The sequence below is a fragment of the Cokeromyces recurvatus genome (genome assembly GCF_025118155.1).
Source record: "Cokeromyces recurvatus strain NRRL 2243 chromosome Unknown BX663scaffold_27, whole genome shotgun sequence".
NCBI lineage: Eukaryota > Fungi > Mucoromycota > Mucoromycetes > Mucorales > Mucoraceae > Cokeromyces > Cokeromyces recurvatus.
In genome coordinates, this window is record NW_026251413.1 from 284464 (window position 1) to 307008 (window position 22545).

Consider the following 22545-nt stretch of genomic DNA (forward strand, 5'->3'; position numbering starts at 1 on the left):
ATCCTTTTTTTTTTTTTTTGTACAGTCTATTTTGTTATATAAAGTCTAGCACTTAGTCCATAATGATCTATAATTTAAATAAATATATAAAAATGAGATGTATTGTTTTTCTTTAAAAAAAAAACTTGTCAATATATTTTCATTATATATGATACCTGATAACTGAGTGAAAGGTAAGCTTGTTCCATTTTTTTGATCAACAAAAAAATGTTCTACAGTAATATTATCCAATGTCATATTTATTTGATTTTTATCATTACGAGTAGCCCATAGGATACGATCAATACTCTGGACAGTTAGTAATTGATTATGACTAGTCAAGATAACTTCGTTCGGTATTAATGTTCCATTTTCTAATCGTTTAACATCACCGAACGTAACAGGATGGTATCCAAAGGTCTTGTAGGCCATATCTGTCAAATCATCAAGGCGCCATAAAGTACGGTATATAGTCGATTCGTTTATGGCGGCATTTGTTTGTGTTGCTGATGGTGTTGTATTATTTATAGCGTCATTCATTAACTTGAGATTCGTTCCTTTACCCTTCAGAACATCCATCATCATTGTATAGGCTAATGAACTACCATAGGAAGGTATATCAAGTGAAGTTTTATTATCATGAATGGCTGCATCTACATTAAGATCACCCATTAATAAGATTGGATATGTATCCTCTTTAGATGTCTCTTCTATAAATTGATGCACGAGGGCAAACTGACTTAGTCTAACTTTAGTATCATCCATATTGAGCTCACCATGGTTATCATAGGAAGCTTGTGTATGTGTAGTATAAATATGAATTAAGTGAGTAGGATTTATTTTGATTAAAGCATGAAGTGCCCCTTTGTAAGATAACCTGAAAAAAAAAGAATAGGGTTAAATGAGGAGAAAGCTTATCAATAATTCATAATACAACATTATTATTATTATTATTGCGATTACCAATCTGAATGAATACCTCGAGGAAATTCAATTTGATTTGCTTTTATAATAGGATACCTTGATAATAAAAGTAATCCTCCATCACCTCCCAAATCCCAAGGATAATGTCTTGAAGAAGCTACATGATAAACAAAGCCAAGTTCATAAGCAGCTTTTAATAAATGATCAATACGTCTATTAGCATAAGCAAATGCTTCTTGAAAAGTAATAATATCATATAAAGGTAGAACATGCCGTATAATATAATTTAGTCGTTCAGTTTTGTAATCATTCTCATTGTTCTTAATCCCAGGTGGTCTCATGAATAGATTAAAGGTCAATAAATGTGGAGAAGGAAGAGAAGACGACGACGATGATGATGATGATGAAAGAACTGTCATTGTTGTTGGTTCTGGTAAAGAGATAGGAGAAAAGTAAATAGTACAGAAAATAACAAATGAAACAAGAGGTAAAAATAAAACTATAAGGCATGTAAGAGTATATACTTTTTTACTAGGGAAACAGTTCTTTGGGGAATGTGTCGATCCTTTTTTAAAACAACGTGGTTGTCTATCATTATTACTTTTAAAATAAAAACAAGTAGGGATTAATAGTTGATATTCTCTTTGCTTATGACGGGTAATGAACGGTGGTGATGCTAATTGAACCACTTCTTCGCTATCATCATTTCTCGTAGATATTCGCCCAAGTAATAATGGTCTAAATTCTTGATGATACTTGTCATATTGATTTGTGCTATAATGTGACAGCATTATCTCGTTATGATTTAAACTTTCATTTTCTTCGTCTATATTAGAAATTATTGACAAATCTTCATTATCAAATCCATCTTCCCTTCTGTGAGTTAGACTCATTGCTAACAAGTAGAAAAGCAATGAAGTTAACTAATGTAGAGGGAAAAAAATAAAAGACAGGGGATAACTTGGTCTTTTTTATTTATTTATTATTACAACTAAACGTCGGGTAATCACTCGGTTGTTTAAGTTTATCCTTTTTTTTTTTTTTTTTTTTTTAGTTTCTCTCTTCACCTAACCAGGTTAACAATTCAGGTGTAAAATAAGTCAAGATAAGTGTAGCACCAGCTCTAAGGAAGCCGGTCATAGACTCCATTACAATTGTCTTTAAATCAAATACACCTGCCTTTGCAGAATGATAAAGCATAGAATATTCGCCAGAGACTTGATAGACAGAAATGGGATAATCTGTAGCAATTTCACTAGCCTCTCTTACAATATCAAGATAAGGCATACCTGGTTTAACCATAATACAATCAGCACCTTCTTCCATATCACGTTTGATTGCGCGACGAGCTAAACGACGACCATTAGCAGGAAGTTGATAACAGCGACGGTCACCAAAGGCAGGAGCCGAATTGGCTGCATCACGGAAGGGTCCATACCAACTACCAGCAAATTTAGCAGAATAAGAGATTAGCATAACTTTGTGAGCAAGTCCTGCTTCCATCAATCCCTCTTTAATGGCACGAATACGGCCATCCATCATGTCAGAGGGAGCAACAGATTGAGCACCCGCTTTTGCATAGTTGACAGCAACTTCAGCAATACGCTTAATAGATAAATCATTATTGAGTGTACCATCTTCACGCAAGATACCACAATGTCCATGTGAAGTATACTCACAGAGACAGACATCACAAGCTACAAAGAGTTCAGGAAATTCCTTGCGTAATAATTTAACAGCTAATATTGTAGGACCTTCGGGATCATCTGCACGTGAACCTGTTGCATCCTTGACATTTTCTTTCAAAGGGACACCAAATAGAATGACAGACTTGAGCCCCTTTTTGACCAAGGGTTCAATAAAGTTATGAAGTTTGTTAATGCCAATACGGTATTGTCCTGGAAGGGAATCAATAGAATCAAGTGCTTCAGGGTCATCAGTAATGAAGATGGGATACATGAGCATATCTTTTGTAAGTGTACGTTCTGATTGCCATGAACGAGAGAGTGGATGGTGGTAACCTCCATGAAGAATGGAATTAGGACTTGTCATTTTTTTTTAACCTTAAAAAAAAAAAAAAAAAAAAAAAAAAAAAAAAAGGAGTTTATTAGTAATAAAAAAAAATGATGAACGCATAGTGTGTGACTTAGTGTAAATCTGTAATTATTATTATATTTTAACTCCTTTGTTACCAATTATGCGACGATATTAGATGGGGCACTTATAAAATACAGAAGCTAACCTCGTTATTCTATTAAAATAATACTCATATTTATTTTATTAGACACATAAAGGATAAAACAATGAAGGCAAGTCTTTTATGATCATTTCGCATAAAAATGTACAGAGTCGGCTTGTAAATAAAAAAGCAAACATAATCTTCGTAGCAACAATTTATTTTACGTTGAATAGAGTCCGCTCATCATCAAATATGTCTTTTTTTTTTTTTTTTCTTTTTTTTTATTAATATTTATTTTCTTTTCTTTTATTTATTTTTGATCTTATACAAATAAAAATGTCAGGTCATGTCGTTTATGCTTGTCACTGTCTCAATATAACAATTCATCTTGCAACCAAATATACTCTAGATTCACTCGACAAAATAAAAAATGATACCATTGTTAAAGAGCCATTTCCTGGCTGGGAATTTGATCTAGGCATGGGAGGGATTGTCATAGTAAGAAAATAAATAATTGAAATTATATTATATGTTTCAACCTGTCTAATAAATAGGAATTCAATACACTCATTCAATCATCAACTTCTCAATCTCATTGGAATACAGTAAAATGTCTTAACTGTAATAGTGGTAATATCTATTCTGTAACTAAAGCAAATAATGTTATAATTCATCCAGATGCTATAGTAAGTTAATACTGCTTTTTTATTTCTTTTGCTAAACAGTTTTTCTTTCTTAATAAAGTGCGGTAAAGCATATGAGGACCTAAAGAAAAAAACAAATTATTCAAAGACATTTTCTATAAATTTGGATGATAGCATGATGGAGGATATTATTCCTATGCCAAGCCCTAAAGAAGGTAACATAATGTGGAAATTTTTCTAAATGAAAAATGCTTATTGTTTGATTATTATTGTCATTGTTTAGATATACCATCAGCGCTAGTTTCTACACATAAAAAAATACAATCCATATTGGATCAATCAATAAAGCAGATGCGTATAGAATCAAAAGTAAGAATAGAACAGTTTAAGAAACAAGAAGAAAAAAGACTTGAAGCATCTATTGCGTATGCCATGGATGAAAATAATAGACTATGGACTAAAATTGTTAAAGTAACATCAAAAGTCGACAAGACCGAAGTTAAGCATCAGACAACAAAAAGAAAGGAAGAAAAAGAGAAAAATACAACGAATGTCAATCATGTTTGTTTTGCTCCTGAATTGAATAATCATCAATCAGAAGAGCAACAGCATCCAAAATCTCTAAGACGAACGAGTTTTAATTTAGATGAAGCCACGATTGGTAAACTCTGTAATGTAAATCTTGATAAGCAGATGCCACTTCTAAATAAGGACCTTGATAATATTCAAGAAGAAAATGATGGTAAAACAAAAGAATGATAATTATATTTTAGTGAAATCTATAGAAATTTAATTACTGTTATATATGTAAAAAGACAATAATGAGGAAGAAGAGGATATATTCAATTTAGATGAAGAATTCTCGGAAGAAGAAGAAAATGAAGCTACAGATAATGAAGAAGAAGAAGAAGAATTAAATAAGGAAGAAGTAGGAGAGAATCATCTTCCATTATCCACTTCTTTAAAGAAATCAATTTCACAGATTGATAAAAAATTTTCATGGATTAAGAAGAAGAGAAATACAAATAAATACCTTCCTCAAGACTTTGATATCAAGAATAATTCAAAAAAAGAAACTTCAAATGATAATGAACGTAAGCTATAAAAATCGGTTTAAACCAACTATTTTATTTATTTATTTTTTTAGCTGTAACAATTTATGCTACTTCTGTACCCGTTGCAATTCATTATCCTTTAAATAATGATAAAGAAGAGGGGAATGACACGACCAATACTAGTATGAACGAAACAAAAAGAGGAAATGATATACTGGCCTTTAGTTTTGCAAATTATAATAATGCCTCTTTTTCAGACAAATTACTATCTGATCAATTTACTGTTGCTCCTCGTAGGAGGAAAAGCTTAATGGCATCATCCTCTATGATTCGACCGCAATTAGATACTGTAGTCGGTAAATCTCTGGATACAAGAGGACTTTTGAAAAAGAAAGCCACTGTGATTGAATCTAATTATACCAGTGATGATGATTTTGACTCTAAATTACCTCCTCATATTTGGGCCTTAATTGATAAAGATGAAGAGTGATATCTTCTTTCTGTATAAAAACCTTATAAATACCCCTTGAATGTGAATCATTATTTTTAAACATCGACTATCAGCGGACCTTTTTATTATTATTATTATTACCCCCAGTTTTTTTCTTTTTTTTTTTAAGAAAATAAATTTATACACATATACTTTACCTACCTGCAAAATTCATAAAATGGTAGAAGCTGTTAAAGAATGTCCTGTTGATCATACTAAATTAAATTTGACAGAAAAGTCATTTCAGTCATCTGTAGATAGCAACGGAATAAAAGAACAAAGGCAGAAATGTCCAATAGACGATAATCAACTGAAACAAGAAGAATCAAAATGCCCTGTCGATCATAATAAAATAAACAAAGAACAACAGAAATATTCCAAAGATCCTAGTCTGTACAAACACTTTATTCCTCCTACAACAAATAAAGAGGAACCACAAACATGTCCCGTCGATCCCTCCACATATAAAAACTTTTTACCATCTCCAAAAGAAGGCTGTGATTCGGAATCACTCGATCGCGCTAATAACATGCCTAAACTTTCACAACAATCTCAGCCTGATCAAAAGATTCCTCTTAGTGTAGAAAGAGAAATTTCTACCATTCCTCGAGCTAATTCAGAAGAAAGATTATGGATTTATCCTTCAGAACAAATGTTTTTTAATGCTATGAGAAGAAAGAATTGGAATCCAGACGAAAGAGATATGGCAGCCATCGTTCCTATTCATAATGCAGTTAATGAAATGGCCTGGCAAAAAATTCTAGAATGGGAAAAAATGCATACGACGTAAGTATAGAGAAAGAAAGAAAGAAAAGGACAAATAAAACGGGGGAATAAACAAGCAATTATAAATAGAGAATGTAAACAGCCCATGTTGGAAAGATTTGAAGGTAGACCGAAGGATGTTACTCCAAAAGCAAGAATTAGATCATGGTTTGGGTAAGATTTAAAAGAATTATCCGTTCCTTTTCTTTTTTTTTTTTTTCTATTAGTCAATTTATCGTATTTTAGATATGCACTCCCATTTGATCGTCATGATTGGGTTGTAGATAGATGTGGAGAAAAAGTGACATATGTAATTGATTTTTATACTGGAAAACAGGATCCAAACAAGCCTATGTCTCTTAGTTTTTATTTGGATGTACGTCCTGCTGTTACAGTGTCTGGATTATGGGATAGATTAAAAATGTCTTTTAAGAAAGGAGAATTTATATAATCATTATTTATAATTTTTGTACTATATCCATTTATATGGAAAACCAGTAACATATAATGGTAATAAATAACCATAGTAATTAATAAAAAACTAGATTTCGAAAATAATAATTCCTATGTCAAAGTCTAAACATAAAGATCTTTTGTATTGGAAGAAAAGCATGATAATGTTCTGATATACAATATCAAAAACGCAATTCCCCATATTACTCGTACGAGTATTTTTATTATTGATAATAATTAACATTTTCTGTTTTAGTGTTATCATTAAATCACAATACATTATTAATAATTAAATATGAATTATATTTATGTAGATTAAAACTCTTGTTTTACTCTTGTTACTTAAATTAAGGTAAAGATATAAATAATAAGACTAGTTGCTGCTATTAATAATAATTTATTTATTTATTTTTTTTGTAACTCAATAACCCCGTTCTTTCCATTGTTATCTGAATAATAATCTTCCTTATTGATGCTTCAATTATAATGAATAAATAAACAAATTAACAAATATATAATATATAATATACAGTTACGAAAATGAAAGGGTTAGGTTTAATTTCTGAAAAAGAAGTGTAGCAAAAAAGGAAAAAAAATAGAAAATAGCCGGAGCTTACCGGACAGTCACGTGACTTATCATTTACTTTTGAAACTAATTATATATTAGATAAATCCTAAAAAGTCACGTTAGGGGTTGATGGTGAAGTGGTATCATTCTCGCTTTGGGTGCGAGAGGCCCCGGGTTCAAACCCCGGTCGACCCCTCCTTTTTCGTTTTTTTTCTAAAAAAACATTTGATTACGTAACATACATATATATTATTATTATTGATACTAATAAAGGGGTAGGGTCATTTACTGTCTTTTTTAATTTAAGATTAGGAAAATTGAGACATAGAATATATATAAATGATCTTAGTAAGAAATTGAGGTAATATTATTGTATAATATATAAGTATCTTTTGAATAATATAAATCTCAGGAATGAGATTATTTAATCATCTTGTTAAAGGTATTACAAGGTATTGTCATACGTCGTCATCATCGTCATCATGCCGATATCTTTAAATTCTTATTTTTATATTCATAATGAAAGCTAATAGTTGCGTTATAGATATAATAAATTAAATGATACAGTTATAAAGGAGCATTTACTCAGATCAAGTAATAAAAGAAACATGCTATTGTTTTATTTAAATATCTTACATAATTATATAACATCTGCCAGACAACCCACGACTAAGTATCTTAATCACTAGTATTGTTTTATCTTTTTTTTTTAAAAAATATCCTTTAATTCAGGATCCTCTCGTATGAATAGGTTGCATTGTTATTATGCTGTACTTTTAAATTGACTTTATCCTTAGTTTTATCATATCTTCATTTTACTTTAAACTAAATAAGTAATCCTAGGCTTTAATGTATTTATTATTCCTTATTCCTTTTAAATACAATATGATGATTGACTCTAGAAAAATACGCATAAACTTATAAATTTACTTTTTTTTTTTATTATTATTATTATTATTGCATAAGATAGCTTTCATAAATTATATTTATAAAAAAAAATGTAAAGTACCAGCTGTAGTTAAATTTAGGGAAAATAAGCATTAATTATGTTATCAAGCATTAGTAACAGTATTGTTGATATTTTTGTCATTATCTACGCCTACGGTATTTCGAGAATTTTGAACTAATTCTTCTTGTTGCGATGATTCAGTTATACTCTTAGTAAACAAGTAAATAATTGCAGCAAATATACCACCGATTAAGGGACCAAACCAAAAAATCCAGTGATTTGCCCACTTGCCAGTAACAACAGAAGCAGCGAAAGAACGAGCAGGGTTAACTGAAGTACCATCAATAGGAGAACCAATAATATGGCATATAAAGATCGCCAGACCAACAACAAATGGCGCAAAATTAGCTAACATCTGTTTATCAACAATAATAAACAATACAGTCAAACAAAGGACACAAGTTAAAAGACACTCAGCGAAAAAGCCTTGTGCATAGTTAAATCCAGGATTTAATAAGTTAACACCTTGTAATTCATGAGCAGTAACAAAGTTGCTAAAGTAAGCACCAAGGATACCTCCAGCGATTTCAGCAATAAAATATAAACAACCTCGAAGCCAGTTGATATTACCAATTAGCATAAGACTCAATAAAACTGCAGGATTCAAGATACCACCAGAAATATGACCACAAATGAATAAAGCAACTGTAATACCGACACCAAAACTGAATGCAATACTCTGAATTTGACTATATAATATGATAGGAAAAAAAAAGAAGAAGTTATTTTTGAATCGTGTACACTTGCTATAATTTTTGATCTATAACTTACGTTGCTGTAGGACCCATTGCTGTACCAACTTTTTGAAAGCTAGGTGCTTCCAAATCACCTTGCACACCAGATAATGCTAAGAAAAGAAAGATAGTCATACCAATAAACTCACCAAACGCAGCTTTGAGATCTGCTCTAAAATTTGGTGAAGAACCCTTATTGCATTTATAAATATCAGTGAGAGGTCTCATTTTGATTTTCTAGAAATAAAATAAAATAAAATAAAATAAATAAATATTTATTTATTTACTTATTTACAAGAAAAAAAGAAAAATTGATAACATATTGCTTCTATTATATATATTTAAAAAAAATTGACGCAGAAACATGACTGAAAGTGAACGTAAACAATAGTAAATATATTTAAGTTTCAAAAATTAAAAAAATAAAAAAATAAACACACCTATTTCGACAATGCGGAGCCCCAAGTATTATGTCAAAAAAGCAGTAATAAGCTTTTTTTTTTTTTTTTTTTAATATAGCAATGTGTATGATAATGGTAGTATACATTTATTTATAAATATTTATAAATTTAACTGTTTTTATTATTATTGTTGATATATCAATTGTGACAAATAGCTTTTATATATAATAAATGATAATGAATACTACTTTAAACATATTTGAGAATGGCTGAAAGATTCTTGTAATTATTAGATGCTATTCACTTTGTGCAATTGCAGAAGTGTTTTTCTTTTCCTTTTTTATGGCGCATACACATTTACTTCATACCATGCCTTATATTAACTCTATTTATTGAATAAATTCTCTATGAGATCATTTTAAGATCTTCCTTCTGACAAATAAAAACTATGTCCCAATTAAAGAAAATATGTTTCATAATAGTGAAATAAAGTAGTATTATACCTTTACAATATAGCATGGGACATTATTACAGTAAACTCTAGCTTATTTTTCTTTTGTTAAAATAACAATAGAAAACTATCAAAAAAAAAAAAAAAAAAAAAAAAAAAAAAAAAAAAAGAAAGAGAGAGAGAATAATTGGTTCTCTTTTAAGTATGCAATGCATTTTTTTATTCAATACCTATCAAATGGAAACTAAATAACAGCATACAATATATTATATAATAATAGTAAATAATGTATCGATTGAATATTTTAATTACTATTGTACTGTCTTTAAGTCAATGTGGTGTATCACTTTAACTTTGTAGTTCATAAATCATCAATATAATATAATGATCTTAAAAAAAAAAGTTATTATTTCTAACTGGATTATTTATTATAAAGCCATTATTAGCACAGTTATAGACATTTCAAATATAGACATTTACATGCTTGATATTTTATACGTAGATATGAAGTTTTTATTTTCATTCAAAAAAATAAATAAATCACAATTAATAGAGATATTATATCGATGATATATTGAATCATTATTCTTCATTGAACGAAATAAATAGAATGCAACCTATTTTTTTCTGTGCCAGTAGCTTTCTATAGATCAGTGTTTAAAGAACAAAGTGGAGATTTGTTGCAGTCGATCAAAGTCACTCATCTATTTGTTCAAATGAACTTATTATGGAGTATTTTTTTATACAAATAAGGGTCTATTGTATTACTTACACTAAATTATGCCACTTTTGTGATAATAAAATTAATTTTAATCGATATTATATAATCATTGGTATATTTTTGACCCCAGGTTTCAACGCAACATTCAATATTATCCAGATTCATTCCATATAAAGCTATAAAGGACATAGATGAGACAGGACTTCATGATAATTTATACTATGATGCCCTTTTTATTTATTTGGTCAAAACTCGTGGCTTATTGTAATAATATTATAGATAGCTAGCAATCCGAGATGATTTCTAACGTAACTAGAGTATACATAGTCATCATTACATCTTTTTATTTCTCATTATTTATGATTAGGAATAAAAGTAATAATATTCACGACTTTATTTCTAATTCAATGGTATGTATCTTCTTCCTTTTTTTTTAGATAGGTTGAGAACAGAGTTTTATAAATATTCAATATATCTACAAGACTTCTTTTCTTCAATTTGTATTTTTTTTTTTTTTTTTTTTTTTTAATTTTACCGAACCATGTTCTGTCTTTTAATTCTGTCAACTTGCATTGATTATTTGGAGAGATTCCTTATTTAAATGCTTATATAAAATCATAAATTCAATTCTATATGAAACTTTTAATAGCATTTCATCATAACATAATAACTCAATAACTTTAAAGCTTAAATCTTTTTTCATTGTTAAATTTTATTGCATTATCTAACTTTTCACTTGGCAAAAAATTAAAATTGCTCTATAAGATTTAGTTTGGCAGATTAGAGAAGAAGATGTGTATACTTCTTGCATCCTCTCTCTTTTTTTTTTATCATTATTATTATCTTCAAAATCATGGGCAATTGTAATTTGGTCAACAATTGCATACAAGATATCTATACTCTTGAAATAATTCTATAAAGCAACTCTTTAGTGTTGGATTTAGCTATAGTTACACTTCTTTTTTTTTTAAAAAAAAAGAAAATATTTATGTACATGTATATATTTTGTATGAATATCTATGATTGATCTTCTGTTACATCTATTTCCTGATTTAAAGTAACCTTAGCATGTCTTTGTTACTATAGACTGCTGATCCATATATATATATCAATTATTTTAGTCCTTTTACTATGATCCATAACTACTTTCTTTATTCTAGTTTATTTTTTTGTATAGTTGCGGCTATTTTAACAGTTTTAAGATAGTTAATTTCCCTTAATCACTTTGTCTATTAGTTATTTTTTACATATATTATCTTTAGCAAAGTTATTGGGCCGGTTAATATATGCCATTATACACAATTAAATACATATATATTTTTCTATAAAGTATGTTTTCCGTATTTCCATCACACTGCTCCTTTAGCTGTTTAAGAATAATATCTTTATTCTCATTGTAAACTTCTTTTTTATCGTTATTTTAGTTGATAATGGCTTTGAAGATATATATATATGTTCACAAAAGTAATTTTTTTTTTGCCTTATAGTAATTATTAGCCAAGACAAACAAATTCTAGCTTTATTTATTTTATAAAAAAAAAAAAAAAAAAAAAAAAAAAAAAAAAAGTTAAGTCAAATATTTATAGATCCAAAAATAATTGTAAGGAATCAACAATAAAATTTAACAAAGAACATATAATGATGGAATATAGTATTCTGATTACTTTATAGAAGATACAAATAATCATAAATATATAAATATCGTAATATTCACAATTTAAGGCTCAAATATTTCATTTAGCTTATTCTCTGCTTGATTCATATTGCTTTTACACAAAGCATTATTGTAACAAATTAATATTTTTGTATCATAAAAGGCTCCTAGAATAGATGTAAAATTTATCTTTTCTAGAACAAGAAGAATATATACGTACAATATTTTACTTTTGTTTTACAAAAAAAAAAGAGATATTTTATATGTATATAGAATTGAAAATTTTTATAGTATAGGCTGTTTATTTAATGATTGGATTAAGTCACAACTATATTCACAGAATATTGCATTACTAAACCGCAATAATACCAATAAAGCTGTGCCTAATTGTTCCTTATCTCGACGTTTTAAATATGAATATTATCTTAAACAGTATTAGTCCGGTGATTAGAAAGAATGTGTAGTTATAACAGGATAGTATTTGTTGTTAATGAAGCATGTTAAACATTCTATTTAAAGAATTTTTTTTCTATTATATACTTAAAAAAAGAAAGGCATAGAATCTCTAGGAATCTAACAAATGTCGATAAAGTGCATTGTTAACCTATACTATGATAAAGATAAAAGATAAAGAAAAGAAGTATAGGTTGGGACTGTCTATTCAATATAAAAAGAAAAATTAAAAAATAAAGATTATTTCGTGTTCAAGCAACTACTTGTATTTTTAACTAATAAATACTGAATCAAAGAAATAATAATAAAAGACTACGAAAGAACGTGAATCATAAAGCAATGTTAGTATTCAAATATATACAATCTTGTTGATTTAAGATACTAACCTATATGGATTATCTATTGAGCGTTATAATTATATGATGACTTTACTTATGTTTTAAATTGTTTGATCTGAGTATAAGTTACTGATGTCTTTTATATTTTTATTTTACTGGATCAAAGACGACCTGAATCTTTTACCAAGATTATAAAAATAAATACTTGGAACTGATATGATATCTTATTTAGTTGGTACGTCTAAATGATTGGATGTCAATAAGTTTTATATTATTTATAAAATGTTATATGCAGTATGATATGATGATGTTTCACTTTATGTTCAGGTTTATAGTTTATCCTGTATTATTCAATTTATCTTTTATAGTATTACTTGCGCTTATATCCAGAACTTGTTCCTATAACAGCAATTTGACGAACCATGTTCACAAATGCGGTTCGCTTATAAGTCGGTTCATTTATTAATAGCTATGTTTACTAAAATAAAGACAGTTCACTAACGCGGTTTAGGTTCTTCATCTCCAATCTGTTTTATTGACTTAAAGTCAGCACTATCAGTATATCAAAAAGGAGTTTATTTACGTACTACTCTCTTGGTTGGCCGAAAAAAAAAATAAAGAAAGAGAATAAAACAAAAGACAGGTCTTTGAAAACTCCGTGTAGATTATTAAATAAAACTATTACAAAAATTGTACAAGGAAAAAATATCATGAAAAAATGTCAAGCAAATACTGGCATAATAAAGCTTTTACGCGCAAATAGTGTCTCCGGATAATTTTGCGTGCAATAAGATATATTTTATGTATTTTTTTTTCCTGAGCTATCGCTGTTACTAAAAAAATAAAAAATAAAAAATAAAAAATAAAAAAATAAAAAATAAAAAATAAAAAATGAAAAATGAAAAAATAAATAAATAAATAATACAATAAATCATTATTTCTTAAGTAATAGATATATCTGTCAATATTAATTCACAGTGAATATTCCAGCTATAACAATAATACCAATTATTTATGTACCACTATTATCATTATCATCATCTGAAATATTATTATATAACAATATTCAACATTATAGATGTATATGTAATATATATCACTTATATAAATAATTATGTAATTGAAAATAATAGTTGTAATTCTATTAAATTCCTATTATTATATGATACAATGCATGTAATTAATATTAATGCTCAGATGCCCTAACAATGACTATTATTAAAATTGAGTGTAGAATGAATATTATGCTGTAAAGTAAAATATACTAGTTTTATTTGAATAACCTCTTCATTATTTAGTAAATGAAGGTTTGTTGTCATTAACTTAGTTATAAAGACAACCACAACCATAACAGGTACAAATAGGCCCATCAAAACCTAAAGGTTAATCCTAGTCCCATCTAAGAAAAATAACTTTTTTCCAGTCTTCAACCGTCCAACGATCATGTTCGTTTACCCAGAGATAGCGCTTTCTCATATGAGTAAACTTTTTGAAGTTGAGCATAAAGCCCCAGTTGCTTCATTATAGTTAATTGTACCACTGTAGCTGATTGAATAATGCCATTTATGTGCAGTAGACAAGCAATCATTTTTGGCTTTTAATCGAAGCATTTCCTTCATAACTGCAGATAAAAGAGGTGGTCTTTCAAAGCAGAGCCTAAACACTTTAAATTTTTTTTTCTGTTTTATACGATTAACAGTCGACTTTGACACTGATACTAGTTTTTCTATTCTTCTAGATAATAGATCAGATTTAAGAAGTGAAATAATATCAGTACGTTTTTGTTCTGAAAGTTTATAAAATATTTAATAATACCAAAAGTAAGTAAAAGTGAGATTGTAAGGATGGAATAACATGACGAAATAGAGAGCCCATTTTATATTTATTGAAAAAAGTACACCTATCATGGTATGACATGTTAAATAAGGGATAATATCATTCGGAATATTAATGAAAAATATTTAATGATTTAATAAACTGATGTTATTTTACTGAAACTGAATTAACATATTAACCAGGTAATTTCACAATTACGACATTATAATATTTATGAAATATAAAACATGATTACACGCTGACGACTACACAACATGTAATTTACTTTCTAAACTTAGCTCAACTATCACGAATATTTGTTGTCTAATTTACGAACATAAAGAAGACGGAATAAATTGTGAGACACAGACACAAGTGAGAATAATTTTATTCAAAGAAAATTATCTGGCTATTTATACTTTTTTCTTATGGCTATAGATGATATTTTTAGATACTATTTTGTTGGTGTTGCATTGGATACTGATCTTTTCATGATATTATCAACAGTCATGATACAAATCATGATTAAGTGTGATATTTGACAGATCGCTGATTCAATAAGAGTTTCATTTGAAGGTTTTACATTTAATAATCACTGTTAATAAGGTAGAGAAAAAAAAGAAGACAGCAGAATAAATCTGTGAAAACTTTGTATAAAACTTTTATTATAAAATAGAAAGTAAAATATATTCAAATTAAATTATAAAAATGAGTGAAAAATGGGTCCCTATTTATATCTTGTAGAGAACGGGTTACTTCGCGACAGGAACAGAATGAAGATATCTTGAAAGAAGAATATTTTCCCATAGAATGATTAAAGTTATTTTGTTTGAGCTATAGTCTTTGCCCTGACTGAGAATTAATCTCAGTTAACTCACTCACTCTAATACAAATTAAGCTATTCGTGCTCGATCTAGCCGGTTATTTTTTTTTTGAAACCAAATAATGAGATCTCGTTTGTTCACGATTCTGATCTGTATTTTATAAAATATTATGTAATACGTCATTATATACACAACATATGCAATGGATATTTAATATTTATATGTTTTGTTATATCTTTATGTTATGTACAAATGCAACTGTTGATTAAGAAGAAAAATAATATAAAAGAAAAATATAAGAAACAATAAAAGTCTGTGAAAACTTTGTTTAAATCTTTTATTTCAAAAAAGCTGTCTTTTTAAAATTATACAAAATGGATCCTTATTTATATCTTCTGGAAACGGGTAAAACTTCTTGATAAAACTATAGACATATCCAATAGATAATTATGAATCTTGTTTAACCTTGATAATGAAGAACCTGACTGATCAATTAGTCTCAGCTGTCAGTTATGTTTCAAATGCTAATCTGATTCAAATAATTAGTTACCAATGGTATCTCAAATTAAACTAAATAAAATTTTTTTTTAGAACTTCAGAATGATCTCGAATTGATACAATATTGTTTCTTTATTGAAACATATATCTCTATCATCTTCTAATCAACTCCTCAAGTTTCTATTCTATAACTCTTTAGAGATTGTTTATAATTGTGCATAACCATACTGAAGATAGTGCTTCTTATAGGTAATTAATTTTCAATACTAAGTATTTTATATATTGATTAGCAACTATTCTTCTTTCATGTTTAAGACATCTATTACATAACATCTCTGTAATTTCATAGTTTCATTCTAACACAAGTGTGTCTCATATACTAAAGTAGATTAGTATCGTGTACATGAAGTGCACCACTAATATATGATAACATCATCCCACTTTGATAATGATTGAATATCTATACTATATTTTGTAACACATCATCATATATACAACAGCAACAATGATAGTATGATTTTAATTTTTGTGAGTCGCTTTTTGTAACTACTGTTAATAGAAAAAAAATTTGTAACTAGAATGCGATATTTCTTTGAAGAAGAATGAGAAGCCTGCGATATAGTGGAGTGTCTTTAGGAGTTTACGATTATCTGATTGGTGGCGGTGTTTGAATTTTATTAAATATACGCTATAATTAATATTTATTGTTTCATTTTCAACAAGGGTTGATGGTGAAGTGGTATCATTCTCGCTTTGGGTGCGAGAGGCCCCGGGTTCAAACCCCGGTCGACCCCTCTTTTTTATTTTTTTTTGGAAAATATCAACTTCGATTTATTTTCTAGAATGAGCTGATATAATATTATTTATTTTGTTAGATAAAACAGATGTTATATGTCTTTCTCAATTATTGATTATATTAGAGATACTGATTTAGCATACTGTTGTTGTTGTTGTTATTTAATTCACCAAGTATTATTTAAAAGAGAAAATGACTATTACTTTTTATTATTACTATTATACAATTTAATTTATCGAAACTGTTGTGAAAAAAAAAAAAAAAAAACGTATTACATATTACAGACAATAATAATAGTAAATACTACAACAGTGAAATAGCTTCAAGAAATATTAAAAGTAATACATCATCTTTTTCTTTTTTTTCCCCCAAGTAATTCTATATAGACGAACACCTGTATGTTCTAATAATAATCTATCATCATTTCCTATTACTGTTATTATAGAAGACTTATTCCTTTTCTGAATAAATTCATGACTAAAAGATTCTACATCTAATCTCTCTATTTCTAATAATTTTTCACACGTATCAAAGAATAAATTCTCTTCATGTTGACTTAATCCTCGAGGTTTATATCCCATTAAAATAATCGCATTTCTATTTTTCTCAAGTAGTTGATAGAAGGTATCGATTAAAATAGGAAAATCTTTAGTATCATAAAGTACATCTGATACAAGAATATAATTGAAATATTTTTGTTTAACAACGATATCTTCAATATCTGATGTTGATCCCCATTTTAATCGTTCAATTGACACATGAGAAGTTGAAATTTGATTTAAGTGTTGATTTGTTCTTATTAATTGTAATGCTTCTTCTACATCTGTTAAAACGATCTTTGGTGGATTTATAGTCTGATATAAATTGCAATTCTTTGCAATAGATAAACCGATACATCCAACTCTAAATAATAAGAATATTTTTTTCTTTTTTTTTTAAAAAAAAGGGCTGATAAACTTACTTGACTTTATTTATATTACCCTGCACTTAGATCAAGTATTGTTGATCCAGAAAGATAATTTTTATCCACTTGAAACAATCTATTTAACACATAATTCATGACTAAAGCTGAATCCCAAAGTTTGCCTGGTGTTCCATGATCCCATACCTCTTGAAGCATCATGTATTGATTTTGTTTAACTAGTGGAAGTAGTCTATAAGTATTGACAACATTTTTTGGTAGATGATCCCATAAAATGACAGTCTTTGATAATGGTTCGACATCTTTTCCATCTTTTAATTGAAATGGTCCTAAACATAAAGAAAGGGGACTTTGTTGCTGTTGTTGTTGTTGTTGTTGTTGTGGCTGAAAATGAATAAAAAATTCACTCTTTTTAGTTGTTATATTTTTAGGTATAATTCTGTACTGTAAATCAATCTTGCAGCAAGCAAAGGAGAGTAGATCATTATCTTGTTGTTTCCAAGTATCTTGTTCTTCATAGATACGATATTCTATATCCAAGTCATTTGAGACTGAATAGGAACCCATATTATTGCCATCTTTTTGTTCTTTCCATTCAAATAATTGACAAATAACGGGAAGACGACGATTATAGATAGTAGAAGAAGGTAATATATGAACAGGTAAACCCATTTCAGTAACGAGTTTTAAGTTTACGATATACCAGGTATTTAATTTTAAGTTGGATTCCCTTATATTATCACTTAATATGATTCTGTGTACCTTACTATTTCTATAAAGGGCTTTCTTAAAATGCCCGCTATTATCAGAAGAAGAAGTACTATTTTTACCACAAAACGATGATGTAAGTTCGATAGTAGTATGAGGTGATGTAATTAGCATTATGATATAAAGTAGAAGTAAAAGTAAAAGAAAGAGTAAAAGGAAACGAAAAAAAAAAAAGTAAAAGTAAGTAATGTTATGTTATATTTTTGGTTGTATTTGAAATATGCATAAATAGTAAGTAATGTTGATATATACATTGAACCAATCAAATAAGTGTTATTTTTCCCAACCCTCAATTAAACCTATTTCTAAGCGTAACTTGGGTGATTGCATTTGTGAGTTCATATGCCACTTTTGATTTTGATCATAAATAATCCTTGCTTGTTGTTTTAAGCCTATAGTTTGATCTGTTAAATAGATATTAGAATATCCGATAAAGAAATCTTCTTTCCAATTGGCATATTGAATAACTAAGAATATATCAACTGTGGTTTGTTCTTCTGCTAACCATATTTTTATATCAGATAATTCACCTACAAAGAATAGTTGATGCTTGTAATCCATCGCTTTCCATTCATTTTCATTATATTGAACTGGACACTTAAATATTTGATTGCCAATCTTATATTGAAAATAGGCATCTTTAATATCTGTAAATGATCTTGTAATATCGGACAAGTGAATAGCTTCAAGTAATCGAAATATGAAACTGTATTGTTCCATTCCTTCTCCAACTTTAATAACTTCTGTTTCTTCTGCTTCTGATTCACTATTATTCGATATATCTTCTTCTAATTCACTAGATGATATATTGCTTTCTTCCTCTATCTCTAATGGATCATTTTTAAATAATTCGCTTGTATCTGAACAAATTTCTAAGCCCATTTCATCGTTTACTTTTCCAAATAAAACAGTATTATTATTATTATTATAGTAATGGCTATTATTAGATGATCTTGAAGGTGCTTCGATAGGTCTGCCAACTGTATTATTAGCAGGTACCTTTGCATTATTTGGCATTTCAACAATAAATAAGCCTGCTTGGATTTGTCCCTTCATGTGTTCATTGCCAACAGGTAACCATTGTCCTTTATCAATCACAAAGTTTTCGATTGTTTTAATATCGCTATTTTCTTCTAATATCCTCACCATTTTAGCATCCTCCATCTTGAATTCAATGGTCCCTAATTGATTTTCTGCACTAGTCACAGATATACTAACAAATTCTAATATGATGCTTGATTGTGTCTTTTTTAGTCTTTTGAGAAGTTGACTAGAAACAAAATAGACGAGTGTTGTCCTAATTCTAAATGATTCATGTAACGTAGTTGGTTTAGTAGATAAACGTGTATTAGGAGGTATTAAATCCTGTAACTGAGATGGTAAAATTAAGTTAAGTTGTGATCTAACGCAAAAGTCTTTATCTTCTTCTGCTTTAAACTCTTGACCTATTTGGAAAAAAATAAATATATTTAAAAGAAAAAAAAAAAAACTTTCATGTTTTATGAACTAGGTCATTTACCATCACCAATGGCAACGATTATAGCATAATGACAGTTTCTTGTAATTAAAAGAGACATTTCTTTAGAGAATATTAATAATGATCATATATTTTATATATAAAATAAAATAAAATAAAATCAAGTAAAATAAAATATTCATGGTCAATTTATCTATTTTATTTAATATATTATTTTTTAACACCTTTCACGTAAATGCAACCTGGATTAGGCATGTCATATAACCAACCTTCTTTTTTAAGAATCTTTAAGGTAGTTGGTAATAACTTAGCTTCACCATATTGTGAATGTTTACCTGCACCAGTAATGATCTTTAAAGGCTTGAATTCACGACGAGCTATTATTATATATGAAAGATGTATCAAAAATTCACATACTTTACATAAATGTGTAACCTATTTGTTTTCTTTACCTATCTGCATTTGACTTCGTGAATACCATTGGTTAAGGCCTTCTCTAACTACAACTTGTGCTTCTGCTACAGTTAATCCATGTAAATCTAATAAATGATCATCCTTTTGTTTTAATCGATGTTCGCGTACTGTCGCTCTTGCTGCTTTCATATTCCAATCTCTTGCTCTACTGTCAAGTTGTCTTGCTGTATCAGAATAATAAAATGCGATACCTCCTTCTCCAGGCCCTTTATTCTTGGCTTGACGATAAGCAGCAGCAGCTTTTCTAAATAACTCATTTCTTTCCATAATTAATTCCATTGCGATATTTCTACACTCTTCAGGATCGTCTTCTTCAAAGTTACCTTCATTATTGATTAATAAATAGTCGGGTATCACTGGTATCTCTTTCTTTTTAGCTTTAGCCCTGATCATTTCCGTTTCTTCTGCCATCTTTTTTAACCTCGCTTCAAGTTCTAATTGGCTCACATCAAAGGTTAAAAAGTGTTCAATACCCGTTTGAACAAGCTGATCCATCGTTTTCTTTTCTTGTTGCTGTTCTGGTAACTGTAACTTGTCAATAATAACACCTAAAGCAACACGTGAGACTTCATCAGCTGTACGATCGACCATAATAGCTTCTAATTCTTGTTTCAATTGTTCCCATTCTTTTGTAATTGTCCAAGTCATTTCATGTTGTGGCTTCTCATTAGGAAATTTTTCCATCAATGTCTTGACTGAAGCTATTATATTACCACGACAATGTTGTACACAGGTAGCAATGTTAACCTGAGGTACATGTTTAAAATAAGGTTGTAATCGATGGATCTTGTCATCATATTGATGCCAGAAATTGAATGGCACAGTAGCCATACCTTCATACTCTTCCATTGCTTTCATTTCTTCTTCTTTCTTCATGATTCTTTGCATATTATTGGAGATAGCTCCTGGATTAGCAGTATGGCCCTGTGTTGCACTAATCGTAGGCAGTTGACCTGAACTCCACAATTTTTTTTTATCACCGTTGTTTTTCTTTTTCCTTTTGCTATTTAATTTTGATTTTGTATAATCGAGAACAATACCTCCATCACGTTCTATTTGATCCAGGTATTCTCTATTTAATAATACATCAGTAGCTTTTTCAACATCATTATTCTGTGACTGAAGAGCATCTACAAGATTTTGTAAAGGTATAGTAGGAAAACAGGTCATTAGGAAATTAAAATTGTCTTTCTCACTTTCAGTGATATTTGTCGTTGTTATGGAAGAATTATCCAAGTCAAGATGTTCCAACGAAGCGGCAAGATCTTGTTGATCTAACTTCTTGTCTGCTTCTTTGGCTAATTCTGTTAAAATGTCAAATGAAGCATTAAAGTCAAAAGAATCATTCCAAATAGCCTGAATAAGCGAAGGATCTAAGGGTGGACAAAATGCAGCCTAAAGCAAAGAATAATAATAATAATAAATTATTGCTAATTTAAACACGAGTATGGATCTATATTTATATTCATATTTATATATTTTTTTTTCCTTTACTTGTAATTTGGCTTCATCCTTTGATCTATCTTTTTTAACAGGGGTTTCTTTCTTCTTTTTCTTGAAGGATGGCTGAAAGGACGTGTACTGATTGTCTTGTAATCTCCCCATCACTTAGACTATATTGCATTATTTTGTTGATATTGTCGAAACAGGAAAATAAAAAAATAAAAAAAAACCAACAATAGTTCAATTCAATCATAACTGAGTTTTTTTTTTTTTTTTTTTTTTTTTTTTTTTTTTTTTTTTTTAAATAGTATGAATATCCATGTATTATGATAAAAATGGTCCTAAGACAGTATGGTTTCATTTGATTACTGTAAACAATTTAAAATTACATAATATAAATACTTATAATTCATGGTTTATCGAGTAAAACTGATCATTAATTATTTATAAAATATATCGAGGAGAGAGGGTTTACTACAGTTGCCTCAAATCCTTAATTGTCCATAAAAAATATTACATATTTTTTTTTTAGTCAGAAAAAAAAAGGTCGGCATACAATAATGCTTAATGAACTTCACATTCGAGATAGGGTCAAGGTAACTCACTTTACAGAAATTAAGAAATATTTGATCGATGCTAGTTGCAGACTGTTTCAATGCCCTTTTTATTCTTTGTATTTCTATCCTATAAAAGTGAATAATTGTATAAAA

General features: G+C 28.6%; 8 protein-coding genes and 2 non-coding genes across 10 annotated transcripts; 4 read left to right on the top strand and 6 right to left on the bottom strand.

The window, feature by feature from the left end:
• Nucleotides 1–19: 19 nt before the first annotated feature.
• Nucleotides 20–1955, bottom strand: BX663DRAFT_459600 (Endonuclease/exonuclease/phosphatase). Its single transcript, XM_051523924.1, has 3 exons — nucleotides 943–1955; nucleotides 156–856; nucleotides 20–67 (listed from the first exon to the last, which is right to left on the bottom strand). Exons 1-3 carry the CDS (start codon nucleotides 1794–1796, stop codon nucleotides 27–29), a joined length of 1596 nt encoding a protein of 531 aa, XP_051379875.1. The 5' UTR covers nucleotides 1797–1955; the 3' UTR covers nucleotides 20–26.
• Nucleotides 1934–2955, bottom strand: BX663DRAFT_519838 (delta-aminolevulinic acid dehydratase; the record flags this gene model as incomplete). The annotated part of the gene is made up of 1 exon (XM_051529047.1): nucleotides 1934–2955. One exon carries the CDS (start codon nucleotides 2953–2955, stop codon nucleotides 1954–1956), a length of 1002 nt encoding a protein of 333 aa, XP_051379876.1. The 3' UTR covers nucleotides 1934–1953.
• Nucleotides 2956–3345: 390 nt separating this feature from the next.
• On the top strand, nucleotides 3346–5410 carry BX663DRAFT_519841 (uncharacterized protein). The gene is made up of 6 exons (XM_051529048.1): nucleotides 3346–3580; nucleotides 3637–3768; nucleotides 3827–3941; nucleotides 4010–4468; nucleotides 4542–4820; nucleotides 4874–5410. The coding sequence occupies exons 1-6, from the start codon at nucleotides 3419–3421 to the stop codon at nucleotides 5269–5271; spliced, it is 1545 nt and encodes a 514-aa protein (XP_051379877.1). The 5' UTR covers nucleotides 3346–3418; the 3' UTR covers nucleotides 5272–5410.
• BX663DRAFT_519846 (cytochrome c/c1 heme-lyase) lies at nucleotides 5411–6594 on the top strand. Its single transcript, XM_051529049.1, has 3 exons — nucleotides 5411–6057; nucleotides 6127–6210; nucleotides 6283–6594. Exons 1-3 carry the CDS (start codon nucleotides 5450–5452, stop codon nucleotides 6485–6487), a joined length of 897 nt encoding a protein of 298 aa, XP_051379878.1. The 5' UTR covers nucleotides 5411–5449; the 3' UTR covers nucleotides 6488–6594.
• Nucleotides 6595–7180: 586 nt separating this feature from the next.
• On the top strand, nucleotides 7181–7252 carry BX663DRAFT_t111. Its single transcript has one exon. It is a non-coding gene; the product is annotated as a tRNA-Pro (tRNA).
• Nucleotides 7253–8013: 761 nt separating this feature from the next.
• BX663DRAFT_459612 (aquaporin-like protein) lies at nucleotides 8014–9169 on the bottom strand. Its single transcript, XM_051523925.1, has 2 exons — nucleotides 8838–9169; nucleotides 8014–8755 (listed from the first exon to the last, which is right to left on the bottom strand). Exons 1-2 carry the CDS (start codon nucleotides 9026–9028, stop codon nucleotides 8110–8112), a joined length of 837 nt encoding a protein of 278 aa, XP_051379879.1. The 5' UTR covers nucleotides 9029–9169; the 3' UTR covers nucleotides 8014–8109.
• A 7508-nt stretch (nucleotides 9170–16677) lies between these two features.
• BX663DRAFT_t112 lies at nucleotides 16678–16749 on the top strand. Its single transcript has one exon. It is a non-coding gene; the product is annotated as a tRNA-Pro (tRNA).
• A 272-nt stretch (nucleotides 16750–17021) lies between these two features.
• BX663DRAFT_477879 (putative methyltransferase-domain-containing protein) lies at nucleotides 17022–18617 on the bottom strand. The gene is made up of 3 exons (XM_051524292.1): nucleotides 18289–18617; nucleotides 17732–18030; nucleotides 17022–17654 (listed from the first exon to the last, which is right to left on the bottom strand). The coding sequence occupies exons 1-3, from the start codon at nucleotides 18553–18555 to the stop codon at nucleotides 17084–17086; spliced, it is 1137 nt and encodes a 378-aa protein (XP_051379880.1). The 5' UTR covers nucleotides 18556–18617; the 3' UTR covers nucleotides 17022–17083.
• BX663DRAFT_519856 (uncharacterized protein) lies at nucleotides 18598–20101 on the bottom strand. The gene is made up of 2 exons (XM_051529050.1): nucleotides 19961–20101; nucleotides 18598–19886 (listed from the first exon to the last, which is right to left on the bottom strand). Exons 1-2 carry the CDS (start codon nucleotides 20016–20018, stop codon nucleotides 18715–18717), a joined length of 1230 nt encoding a protein of 409 aa, XP_051379881.1. The 5' UTR covers nucleotides 20019–20101; the 3' UTR covers nucleotides 18598–18714.
• BX663DRAFT_519860 (uncharacterized protein) lies at nucleotides 20041–22137 on the bottom strand. Its single transcript, XM_051529051.1, has 3 exons — nucleotides 21887–22137; nucleotides 20371–21787; nucleotides 20041–20295 (listed from the first exon to the last, which is right to left on the bottom strand). The coding sequence occupies exons 1-3, from the start codon at nucleotides 21995–21997 to the stop codon at nucleotides 20129–20131; spliced, it is 1695 nt and encodes a 564-aa protein (XP_051379882.1). The 5' UTR covers nucleotides 21998–22137; the 3' UTR covers nucleotides 20041–20128.
• Between the last annotated feature and the right edge of the window lie 408 nt (nucleotides 22138–22545).